The sequence below is a fragment of the Aulostomus chinensis genome, chromosome 2 (assembly GCF_037954235.1).
Source record: "Aulostomus chinensis isolate RoL2024-O1b breed Wild chromosome 2, RoL_Achi_v1.0, whole genome shotgun sequence".
Taxonomy (NCBI): Eukaryota; Metazoa; Chordata; class Actinopteri; order Syngnathiformes; family Aulostomidae; genus Aulostomus; species Aulostomus chinensis.
The window spans coordinates 23,950,783-23,964,511 of record NC_141321.1 but is presented as its reverse complement, the minus strand read 5'-3'; the positions used below and the strand labels follow the sequence as shown (position 1 = coordinate 23,964,511).

General features: G+C 40.3%; 1 protein-coding gene across 1 annotated transcript; it reads left to right on the top strand.

Moving 5' to 3' along the window:
* Positions 1-9,909: 9,909 nt before the first annotated feature.
* Positions 9,910-12,860, top strand: LOC147269502 (uncharacterized). The gene is made up of 2 exons (XM_086195030.1): positions 9,910-10,091; positions 10,891-12,860. The coding sequence occupies exons 1-2, from the start codon at positions 9,938-9,940 to the stop codon at positions 11,817-11,819; spliced, it is 1,083 nt and encodes a 360-aa protein (XP_086051156.1). The 5' UTR covers positions 9,910-9,937; the 3' UTR covers positions 11,820-12,860.
* The last annotated feature ends 869 nt before the right edge of the window (positions 12,861-13,729 follow it).

The following is a 13,729-nucleotide window of genomic DNA, read 5'->3' as shown; positions in this document are numbered from 1 at the left end:
CCCTTCACTTACCTCAATGTGATGGGAGAATTTGCTTCAGTGTAGATTGGAGTTATGGTGCCATTGTGGTTTGAATATCTGCATCCCAGTGATTACTCTCAGCTTAGGTTATGAAAATATGTACTCACACTCACTATATATGGTATAGATCTTTTTTACCTGGAGATTATGGTGAAGGGGGTGCATTGATATTCCAGGTTGCATGGATGGCACCGAGCCGACTGAATTCTATTAAGATTTCATCTCTGAGTTGTTATCACATAACTGTTCCATAAATTAGATCCAATTTTCAGCGTGGCTTTGCTGGCGCCGTGACTGTGGAACAGAGCACTGACTACTGAGGCTGATGCGTGGCAAAGATCATAAAGTTCATGGCAGAGAACGGCTCATAAATACTGAATCAGCACAACAGTGATGTTGGTGACAGTGGTTTAAGATGAGAGGCAGGCCTTAACATGAGGTTCAAGGAACGGAGGGATGCGGTGTGTGAAATAAATGAACACCCAGCAGCCCTTTAATGACTTTGGTCCAATTGCCCTTGAAAAATCATCTCATCGGCCCTGGTGGAGGTGCTCAGAGGCCAACAATCTCAGATGAAAGGAGGACATATTTAGAAACAAAGTGTTCTAGATGTTCTCTCAAGCGAGAACATTCTGTTGACTCTCAGCTTTCCGCTTCAAACATTTTCCCTTCCTAAAACTGCTCTAAAGATATTAAGTTAATATATATTTGCCTCCTTTTTCTAAAGTCTTATCATCAACATCTGTCTTGTCATCATTTTCAAAAATATCATTTTTTTTTCCAGGATTTAATCATTTAAATGTCAGCTTCCTCATCTGGTGCCACCGTTTTAATGGGGGAAAATTGTTGTTTGTTTTTTGGGGGCCAAATTATCACAGTTAGGGATGACTCAATGACTATCAACAACATTTTCAATTAGCATTTTTTGCCCAATTTGAAATTTAAACCGCCTTTTCAGATCTCCAGGGACAAATGTTGTGTTAAGACCATTATAATTACAATTGTGATCCCACCGAATGAGATCATACACTTTGCACTTTAGGTTTATATTAGGCATTAGGCATAGTAACCACATGTCAGTGTGCACGCGGGTGTGTGTGTGTGTGTGTGTGTGTGTGTGTGTGTGTGTGTGTGTGTGTGTGTGCGTGTGTGTGTGTGTGTGTGTGTGTGTGCGTGTATGTGAAAGAGAGAAGGGGAGGTGAATTTTGATCTGCAGTAATGTTATTTCTATTTCTGTAGCTGCACACACACACACACACACACATGCGTGTGCGCACACACACACACGCGCACATGTGCTCACACACACACGCACACACACACACTCACCCGCGTGCACACACACACACACACACACACACACACACACACACACACACACACACACACACCCGCATGCACACACGTACGAAACCTAACAATCAATCAATCTAGCCTGAATTAAGGTGGGCCTCCCAGTTCTGGCATGGCTGTAGCTCCTGTGTGGGTGTGTCGTCCTGCTGTTTATATGTACCTTCTTAAATCTCTTAGGTGACATTCTAATCAACTCATTTATTAAAACTAATTCCGGCCCCCTGCTCCCCATCCTGACATGCACCCACACAAGTTGGTGGATGGGTGTCACCCTGCAGGAAGGCCCCCTGATGCTTCTCTGTGCTGAGCCTGTTTTCACGCCTTCATCTGCTTTCTGGCTGATTAAACCTAAATCTGCATTTACATCATGTTTTAATCTGTGTTTAGGTGCAAGGTTAATTAAGTGTGTTCTCATAACGAGGTGATGTGAAGTTCAGTGACTGTGAGTGACTGAAGCTCAAGTTTAACATCCATCGTCTTTTAGGACGTCATACTTGTGTTACTCTGATGACAATTTGACATTTAACAAATGGAAAGATGTGTGAAGATTAATAAATCCGTGATGGCTGAATTCCTTTATCTGTCTCAGTTTCATGGTCCACCATAATTTACTAGGAGGAGAACAGAGCCATAGGTAATCTGCTTTTCTGGCTGTGACAAGTCTAAGTGTATGCAATGTGTAGGACATGTTAGTGACAAAATCATTCCATTTTAAAGGCCACTAATTCTAAGGAATGCTAAAGGTTTTTACGTCACTTTTTGTTCAATATAACAGCTATTTTCAAATAAACACAAGTTAAAAAAAAAAACTGCCCAAACTGAAACAGATAGCAACAGAGAAACCCTTAAAAATAACAATAAGTTGGGTGGGCTGTGAAATTTGATATGAAATCACATAATCCTGTCTATAGTTTGTTATGTGCACTTTCAGCTGGTCATGAGCTTGATTAATGCTTGCTGAGCGGAGTGTCTCCTGTGAGCAGCACAGTTTGTTGACTGTAGTGTCTTCGTATTGCGTGTGTGTTGTGACAGAATTGGTGCAGTGACTGAATATGTGCTTTTGCGCATTGGTTAATGTCATCTTATAGTGCATGTAGATAAAGCAGAACTATGAATCAGACATATGCAAATGTTGATATATAGTTTCTGTTAATTTCCCCAGCTTCTAATGAACAGTTACAATAGGAAAGGGGATACATAATCATCGTGGGATCTTTATTGTGATGGTGTTGATGGAATTTTTTTACACATGCAGAAATGCAACAATAAGAGCTGGCAGACAACAGGATATGTTGTGAGATAAGTCTAGAAGAATACCAATGAGGAGAGAAGAGAGGAAATAAAAGAAATAAAAAGGAAATGAGAGAAACATGGGGCGAATGAAGAGGATGAAAAGAGAAGCATGAGCAGAGTCTCAATGTGTTTGCATACGGATTTGCCATAACATTCAAAACGCCAGCCATCCAGCTTGGTTGACATTTATGTAATAGGGTTTGGTTCCTGCCTGTGTCCACAAAGGAGCACTCTGATCCCCTCCCATCATACTATTCATGCTTTTGCCTGATACAAATATGTGCCCCTACATGCATCAGTCCACAGATGCCTCAGACATTTTGTGCTGTTTTTATTTAGCACACCATCCATCATGAATGTCACAAGAATGAAATCCAAGAGGGACAAAATTTGTAATTCAAAGGTGCACTGTGGGAGTCATTTGATTGGAGGGCTGAAGCAAAGTCAACACCAAGGCTGTCTTTTACTCCTGTATTCTCTGGAACGCGTGGTATCAAAAATGCATCGCAGTTTACAAACGAAAAACACAAAATAAAGGTGCAAAAAAATCCACTATGTGAGTTATAATGGTTGATGCCAAAACAATCCACCAGTATACACTCAGACACAACTCAGCAAATCGCACCACTGCAGTAAAATCATGAATCCATTTTTCACACCATTTCATAAACACGGTCACGTGACCTCATCCCAAAATGACACAAACAAATGCACTGTAAGTTGTATCCTTGCTTAGATTCAGTAAACTGATGGAACTATACTAGTCAACAAAACTTCTGGTCTTTTTTGCAGAAAAGGGAATTTCTTTTTCTACTGTACATTCATTGGCAGTGATACCTCTCCTGCCAGTCACACTGTTGCTCCGAGTAAATCAGGTGACCTTGAAATACAAATAGAGGAGCCAGATAAGATCTTGTGACTGATGAAGGGAGCCTCTATTTATCCTGCTAACATTCTAAATAGAACCTTGTTTTAGAAAGTACAGTCTGTTGTGGATTTGAAAGTAAGTGCAGGTTAATAATCGTACAGGAAGTTTACAAGAGAGATAGGCTGCTGACTCTTTGCAATAGAAATACTGGTTTATGGTTTTAAGCCTTAAAATAAGTTCCATACGTCTGAGTAGTTATACCTGCTAAGTTGTTCACTGCAATCTGAGGCATACAAACTGACTCAGAAATACAACACAGCTTTTTAAACCTTTTCCAATATCAGCTGTATCTGTTGTTGCATCTTGTAGGAATATGACAACATGTTGGGAAATACAATCATTGTCCAGAAAAGATGATAGATTCCCTGAGACCAGCTGATACATGCCATGTTAGTTAGCCTAATTAAGTCAAATAAATCTTGAAGTATTTTCTTGCTTACAGTTTTGGGTTCACGCTCATGATTTAAATCCTATATGTTTAAATGGACGGGCTGCACGGTGGTGCAGTGGTCAGCACTGTGGCCTCACAGCAAGAAGGTTCCAGGTTCGAGTCCCGGCTTGGGCACGTGATCTTTCTGTGTGGAGTTTGCATGTTCTCCCTGTTCCTGTGTGGGTTCTCTCTGGTACTCCAGCTTCCTCCCACAGTCCAAAGACATCAAGAGGGGACGAGGCTGATTGATACTCTAAATTGACTGTAGGTATGAATGTGAGTGTGAATGGTTGTTCGTCTCTCTATGTTGGCCCTGCGATGGACTGGCGACCTGTCCAGGGTGTACCCCGCCTCTCGCCCATAGATGCTGGGATAGGCTCCAGCCCCCCCGCGACCCTTACTAGTAAGGAATAAGCGGAAGATGACAATGTTTACCAAAGACATCATATTTTTGAGTTGTCCATCTGTAGCTCCTACATCTGCACATCCCATCCTGGAACACTCGGAAGGAATTGCTTCAAATTTGGCTCAAAAATCAACTGAGACTCTCAGATGGGCTGAAAAGATTTTGTTGAGTCAACTAAGTTCAATTTCACCTTCAGCAATATCAGTCTCATTCATATTAAATGAAATATTTCAGGAATGCCTTGAGGGATTTTTGTTGTTGTTGTTTGTCTCAAATATCCAAGAACTAAAAAGGTTTGGGGGTTCAAATGATCACAAAATCTCAGGAAGGACTCAAGGGCATTTTGTCAAATATACTGCAAACATCCACATGGACTCAAGGATGACCTGAAAAAATGTTGTTGAAAGGTCAAGGTCATTTTGACAGCCACTCATCATGTGTACATACAACCACAATGCAGTATTTCTATAGTTTATGAGCCAGTTAGATAGTCTGTTTGGATACACTTGTTTTTGTGTTAACTTTTGTATCCCTGTGGTTGATGCACCTCTCCCTCCCAACTCCCTGCATACCCATAAAATGCCAAGAGTAACTGCACTGTGATGAGGCCCATTAGCATGTAGATTTGTTTGAAACAGACAGAGGGGGTCTGTTCCACAGTGTCAGAGCCCTTTAGAGTTGTCCAGGAGCCAGCATGGGGGCCCTGCTCGGATGATGGATGGATGGGTTCTCATAAGAGCACGGACCACAAAAGCTTTTCGTCCTCCACAACTTAGGGTTGCAGACAAACACTGAGTCATTATAAAGTATTACACACACACACACACACACACACACACACACACACACACACACACACACACACACACACACACACACACACACACAGCAGCTTCCTCAGATCAGTGGTGTGTCTAGAAGGCTGAGCGCTGCAGAGGTTCACTTTACCATCTCATCTACTGAGAGCAATGAGGAGTTTTCAGTGTCAGATCAGTAGCATCATTACACCACCTTCTGCTAGATTGCTGCCTGTCACACTTCCTATACTTGTACACTGTTGTACAGTATGTGATGAGTACTGTAGTCTTTTTTTAATTAAAGACCAATTAAAAAGTCTATAAGAATAAATGGAACAGAATCAATATTCTGTTGATAGACGATGGTTGTTAAGACTCTCCTGGTATTTATAATGTCACTGTAACACACTGAAGCTTCACCAGGTGATTTATTTTGCAGTGCATGTTGAGAAAAGCAGAGATGTAATGACAGAAGACAAGGTATTCCTGTGAAGATGCTCTGCAACAAAAGATGATGCATGATAAGCGGGTAGAATAGTTTGAAATGGTGTATATTTCCTGTCATCAGTAAGCCCCCCCAGCTTGAGCGGACTTGTTTTTCACGTGAATTAATGAAAGCAAGTTCTATTTCAGTCTTAAACCATAGTTTCATTCACAAGTCCCTTTAAATATTGGTTATAAATCCTTGATTTCACAGACACATCAGTTTATTTTGGCAGTTTCACATAAATTGAAAAGTCAGTGAAATAAAGTCAATATAGCGTCCACCTCAAGACAAGTCATTTATTTTCCTTCGCACTCATGTAATGATGATTTCTGACCCTCGAAGCACTTTATTCCTATGTTTATTGCTTTTCAAGAGAACCAGGGTCTTTACACCGTTGTTACTAATTGAACTACACATCTATTGATCTTTGGCTCCCTATTGGTCTCCACAGCAACTAAAGGTCCATAGGAGCTTGTTAACAACAACTTTAGTTGAGATACCTTTTCTAATGTAAGCTTAATTTATCCAGGCAAGTGAGAAAAATAAGTAGTTGTGGTGTTTTTATATTTTGCGCTTTATTTGGAATAATACTGCAAGGTAATAAGATTCGTTAAATAACTCAATTGCTTTCCATTAAATCATACTGGGATGATTGCTTGAATTGATGGATGTTGTGCAGCGTTACATAGAAAATTACCTGCCTCAGAGGTAAGCGAGGCAAAGAGATGTAATCAACTTTCCTCAGTCTCCCTTTCTCTCCATACTTGATTGAAACACATAAAGCTAATGTGCCTGATTAAAAGGTGCACTTACACCACATGGATGCTGAAGTTTTGCTGCATGAAGTTATTTTGCTTTACCAGGATTTGATTACGCTTTCTGAAAGGTGCCTGCCTGAGAAACTCAAACTTTGTACAGGTTGGTAAGAAGACAGTACAGTTCAGTTAAATAGTCCCTAAATAGTCTGACATACCTCTACAATGCTGCTTTGAAAATTATATTCATGAGTCAACACACTAAAATTTATCTGGCTTGTATTAACCAATAAAGGCAAATCTACCTATTTAATCCTTATTCTTCCTGTCATTCACACTGAAAAAAAAGAAGTCATAAACTGGAATTAAATGTAAAGAAATGCCAGTTAACTTAATAAACTTCCAAGAGGAAAATTAGCTACATAATCACACAGCATTTTAAAAAGCTTGATTGTTAATATATAAGAAGAGAGAGAAAGGTCACTTTAGTCAGGAAGGTGATATATCTGAGCGTGAGCAGCTAACGAGTCTCGTGTCTGTCTAACTCTGTCTTTGTCTTTCTTCTACTTGTGTATGTATGTGTGTGTGTCTGTCTCTAGTTTCTGTCTCTCATTCTCTAAATTTGGCAGTGACCTTTGTGAGCATGGTGGGGAGGCGCCGAAGCACCAGGGTTTGTAACAAAGACAAAGGAACTACTACAAAGAGGGGAAATGAGTCAGGTGTTTGACTGACTGAGTAAGACAGGATTCACACGCAGTAAACAATGCAGGGCGCACATTGCTGCGAACATCAGAGTTACCGGCTGCGGTCGTCATCCCTCAAGGCGGGCCTGTAGGGCCTTGATAAAGAATATCACCCAGATTTACAGCCAAGTGTGTGTCAGTTATTGCTCGGACAACAGCACCCGCGAACTGACAGATCTGCACCAAAGTAATGTTAAAAGATTCAATCTTAAACTTCAGAAACATTCAATCTTAAAGTCAAACTCTACATCAGTTTGGCTGCAGGCCACACGATAGAAAAAGAGGGAATAATCTTTGAATTAATGGAGTGGTCCTGCCGCCAGTTACAAGAAGATGGAAAGGTGGTCAGCCATGGTCTTGTTTCTTTCTTTCGCATTCCCTCCTCAAGTATTGATTCCCATTGCCTGTGACCAAATACAGTTTCTTTATTACATTTGAAAACAAGTGAATTGCAGAAATGTTCTTGGGTCATTTAAAACTAACTTCTAAATAAGTTAAATGGTAATAACAATGTAAAAAAAAGTCTTTATGCAGAGAGAGGGAATAACATGCAGCAAACTGCACAGGCTATATGTGTATCGAGAGATACAGATGCTGTAAGTCAGCTCTGTTCTTACATGACTTACATTAAAATGCCTCTTTTTATGCTGTTTTGTTTATCAATAATAGGGTGGTCATAACATGACAACACTTATTGTGGCCATTCGTTAAAAAAAGACAGTTAGTAATTTTGTAATAATGCAACCAGTCATGTTAAAATTTGAATTGGATCATGTTGTTTTTAACATTCAAAATGTGAGTGTTGTAAGGCAGAGACTCTGTAACCATAACTTCACAAAAGTAAATGAAAAGGACAAGATACTGGCTAAAGGAGCAGCATGGCTCAGAGGTAGAGTGGCCGCCTAGCAACTGAAGGGTCGCTGGTTCGATCCTCACTTCCCTCGGTGACCATGTCCAAGTATCCTTGAGCAAGATACTGAGCCCCTGATTGCTCTTGATGGGCCTGTGACGGACTGGTGACCCGTCCAGGGTGAACCCCACCTCTCGGATGGATGGATGGATGGATGGATGGATGGATGAATGGAAGATATGTAACATGAGGTAACAAATGATCGCCACAAGTAACCATGTAAGCAAACCCACTTAAAAGTTCATCAGATTAATTCCAAACTAAATTGCTGTGGCAACTGATTGTGAACACTAGTGCTTAACTGAGCAGTCGCTCCAGTGCAGTGGGTCTGTACACAATGAACTCCGTTGAAAGCACCGTCACATTGGCATGTTAAGTTTACATGATCTCTGCTCTGCAGTGTGTGTGTTTGTGTGTGTGTGTGTGTGTGTGTGTGTGTGTGTGTGTGTGTGTGTGTGTGTTTGAGGGCCCCCCACCGGTATGTTTTAGTCTGACAGACACAGATCCTCACATCCAGAATAACAACACCATGAATGTACATCTGTAATTTTTCAGATGTTGATCTGGCACTCAAGGACCAAGTACACAGATTAATATACTAAGATAATAAATCACATTAAATCCCATGTGACGAGTAACAATAAACAAGAAAGAATTATCATCAAGAACAGTGTGTCCAACATACATATTTTTTCATTAGGATTTATTGAGGAAAATATTTTATGAAAGTGAATTTAAGCTTAAGGATATAAATCCAAACTGCAATACAATCAAAGCTGATGTCTCAGGATATTGGGTCAAATTGTGCTAAAGATCTGTTTGATTACAGAGGGCTGACAGGCATCCATCCATCTGTTCGTAGACTAAGGGGAGAAAGGAAGTTAAAACGCGAGGGAAATCTCAGAGTACGGACATTTGCTGGGAGCAGCTCTTAACTGAAGCAAATAGCCCCTTGCTTATAATAATGGCATTGGAAATATAGAAGTGTCAGATGAAGTCATTGATATCATAAAGGCTGTCAAGTTTCTGGAACTCTCAAATGTTGAATTATTTTAAACCTGATTTCCAATTTTATATGGATATCTACCGCCATCTCCTGGATGTCAGGTTCATTTACACCTTTATTTTAATCTACGCTATGTATAGACTAAATGTACTGTCTATGCACTTCTTCTATTACATTGACTATCGTATCTTGATAGTTCTACTTTTGCCCAAGACAAGGAAATGTATATTATTTTCTTCCACTGGTTCCAATGATATGGAGAGGGGTTTCTAGTACTTCATCCCCATCCAGGCCTCTGTTTGTATTTACAGACTGTACTATTATTTCACTTGTAAGTGGACAGATTTAACATGTTTATCAAAGATTTCACACTTGTTATTGCATTTATCTGCTCTCCATCAAACAAAATTACTCAAGTCCAGTATTTCAGTTCATTGTCATGCATAGATTACATTTGGGCTGCATGTCATCGACTGCAAACTATACTTGAAGAATTACATTCGATATTTTAAAGGCTATATGCTTGGCCAGTACTCACTTGAGCAAGTGGAGCAACAAAGGTTGTCACCATAATTTGGTTCAGCCTTGTACCTTCAGTATACAATCTGTTAAATGACATAATTTCAAATGAATGCGATGAATGAGTAATAACAGCGAAATAATCTCCTATAAATTACTATTGAAAGAGACTCACAATATTTGTTATGAATTGAGGTACGGGATTTCTCCCTTCTCTCGCGATATCTGGCGACTGCAGCCGACCGTCGTCCATGCTCCCGTCTGGTTTGGACGTCTCTATTCTATTAAAATGTTCGAGACAGAAAAACTGAAAGCTTTGGTGAGCGAGCGACTGCGAGCTGCTGCCGAGGACATATTTAGCTTATTTGAGAGAATCATGAAGGACTACGAAAAGGAAGTTCTTCGTTCAGAGGAGAGGTTGCTACTGCAGGCTGGGTGGAAAGGTACGTGAAGAACACAGTTTAACTTTGTTGAATCACAACACTGAGGTCGTTCACTGCTGAAGCCGAATCGATGAAGGAGCATCAAATCCTCTCAGCCCCAGCCTGAACTCACTGTGTGGCTGCGCAGGACAGCACTAGCACCATTTTGCATCCCTGAACATTTGCTATCAGGAGGGGGATGCAAAACGTCTGGCACAAATTTGAGCCATTTAATCGTTTTTGTTTAGATAACAGGCAACTTTGGATTGTATCCGTGCTGATGTTATACCTGTTGGTGTATTATTATTATTATTATTATTGTTGTTGTTGTTGTTGTTATTAATCATGATATTTTATGATGCTTTATTGGGAAAAAGCAGTCAATCATGACAACCTCACATCTCACATACAGTTAGATCACCACTTTGAGTGGTTTATTCTTTGCTTAATAAAGAAAACTGAATAGTTGGGTTGATAATGCACATTATGTATTGAAAATAACTTAAGGTACTCATAAATTCTCTATGGCAACTATGAATAATGATACTTTTTAAGTACAAAATTGATATAGAACTGTATTTGTATCCATCCATCCATCTTGAGTGGTGAGATCATCACCTAGTATTTCTAACTGATGCAGTGTTAAACCTTCACTGTTGCTGAAGTCACCTTCTCATCAGCAGACTCCATGTCATAAAGCAATTCTTCACCCTCCATTTTAATAAAGAATGATTTTATCCTGTCTATCTGTCAATTGTCTAAATCAATTGAGGAACTTAGTAAAACAACTGAATGTATTATCTGATGTGTGGCACTGCAGCCCCCCTGCAGGACCTTCCCCCTGAGCAGCAGCACTGTGAGGATAAGATGAGCACAGGAGACCATGCACAGGAGCTCTTGCAGATCAAAGAGGAGCAGGAGGAGCTGTGGACCAGTTCAGCAGGTGAAGAACTGAAGGACACTGACACCAAAGAGTCAATGTTCAATATCATTTATGTACAAAGAAGTGATGAAGAAAGCAGTCAGTCCCCAGATAAAGAGGAGAGAACTGAAAATGAGGGCGACACTTTCCCCCGGAGCATGTCCAAACAGTTGAAATCAGATGTTGATGAAGGTCAGGATGGTGCAGCCGAGACAACCGGTGACTGTCAGACGAAAGAAGATAGAGATGGTACACAGAGGTGTGAAACAGGAGGAGGCAGGAGCAAATCTCAGGAAACAAGCAAGATTTACGAGCGACCGCACAACTGCAGTGTTTGCAACAAGAATTTCCGGATTAAATCCATTCTGAATCGCCACATGAAGACACATACAGGAGAGAAACCGTACATCTGCAGTGTATGTGGTAAAGGCTTCATTCAGCGCTCCTACATGCAGACTCACATGAAAACTCACTCACAAGAGAAACCACATACTTGTAGATTCTGTGGTAGAGGATTCACCCAAGTGGGAAACATGAACGCCCACATACGAATCCACACGGGAGAGAAACCCCACAGCTGCACTGACTGTGGTAAAAGGTTTCGAGAGAAAGCAGATCTCATCAAGCACATGATAATTCATACTGGAGAGAAACCGTACACTTGCAGTGTGTGTCACATGAGATTCTCTGCTCAATCTAACTTGACGCGCCACTTGAAGACTCATTCTGGCGAGAGGCCGTACAGCTGCACTGTTTGTGGGAAGGGTTTCCTTCGGCGCTCTCATGTAAATATTCACATGAAGACTCATGCTGGAGAAAATCTCTAGAATGTCATGATAGACAATAATATCAGCCTATCATCTGTATCAACAGGCTGCTTTTGAAAATGTCTCCGTTTAACTGATTTATATCAGCTGTTTTGTAGTCATTTCTTAATAAAGGATGAGATAACAATGTGGTAAATATGGTTTAAAGGCTCCCCAAAATATTTTGGTGATGTAAAAAAACATTCAAAGTGACAATCAATACATGCGTTCTTGTGTATGTACAAAATGGGAATGTCATATAAACTGAAGATCACTTTGATAGTGGTAAATACTGGCAACCCTACTTGAATGTTTCAGTTTTGAAATTGTTACAATGAATGTATGAGGCTTAACAAATATTAAAATTGTGATCTTGATTCGGACCTCAGGCGGCACGGTGGTGCAGTGGTCAGCGCTGTCGCCTCACAGCAAGAAGGTTCCGTTTGAGTCCCAGCTCAGGCACAGGATCTTCCTGTGTGGAGTCTCCATGTTCTCCCTGTTCCTGTGTGGGTTCTCTCTGGTACTCCAGCTTCCTCCCACAGTCCAAAGACATCAAGAGGGGATGAGGCTGATTGATACTCTAAATTGACCGTAGGTGTGACTGTGAGTGTGAATGGTTGTTTGTCTCTATGTGTTGGTCCTGAGATGGACTGGTGACCTGTCCAGGGTGAACCCTGCCTCTCACCTGAAGGCTGCTGGGATAGGCTCCAGCCCCCCATGACCCTTATAACAGGATAAGCAGTAGAAAATGGATGGATGGATGGATTCAGACCTTGATGCAGACCCATCTATCCAACCATTCACCCGTCCATCCATTTTCTACACTGCTTATCTGTTAAGGGTCAATTTTTTTTTAAGAAATCATAATTTCATTTGTATCATGGAGTCCTGCAGGATATATCAGAAACTAGTGGAGGGTTTCTGATCAAATGTGATGCAAGCAGGTATTATAACAGGTAACAAGTGATGGATCCTAATGGCTGCGCAATGTTGTTGGCAGGATAAAGCCGTTAGTGGTATTTGTGGATATGGATGAAATAATAGATGAATTTCAGTCCAATTCCTTGCCTATGTGTTGACCGAAAGAATATGTTTTTTTTATGTTCTTTCATTCAAGGTAGAGGCAATGCAATATCATAATGAAGATCAATACTACATACGATGATCGGTGACAATGAGTGAAGACTGATTTCTTTCTATTAAAGAATCAAATACTGCAAGTTGTAAAAATGTGTGTGGTTTCTTTTATGAGTTCATCAGGTTTGAATCATCACAAGCACACAGAAGGACAGCTGGTGATTGAACAGCCTTGCTCCCAATCTTCGTGTTTTATTATCGAGTTTTACTGATGTGGCATTTTTAAGGACGGAGCTGGCAGATTTTTATTGTTCAGAATGCAATAACTGTCCCACATTTTAAATACATGACCTAGTATGTATTTTGTACTTACATCAAATACAAAACTGGTCAACATTTAGAAGCAAGTACGTTGAACAAATTCTTTATTTTAAAGATGAGACGTGAGAGAAAATGCAAACGCTCTATTGGCCAGTATGTTTTTAGGTCTGACCAGCAGAGGGCGATCTTCACCGCTTTTTCTTTTCTTTTTAAACAGTCACAATTATAATTTCTGTACAAATGAAATACATTTTCAAAAGTGGTATGGTTCAGTGTGATACACTGCTATCCAGGTAATAGACAAGCCTGCAATGGACAATATACAGATGACTAACACTTGGAGGAATGAACGAAAGAATGAATAAAGAAGTGTAGTAGGGTTGTAGGGCTTTTCTGAAAGATTAACCTCTTTAATTGTAGCTTCACTGCATTCTTCATACATTTGAGAGATTAAAGCAAAAACACGGCTCTTACGGCTTTTAAAATTATACTCTTATATTTGCTGAACGTTTTCAAGAATGAATCTCCTGCTA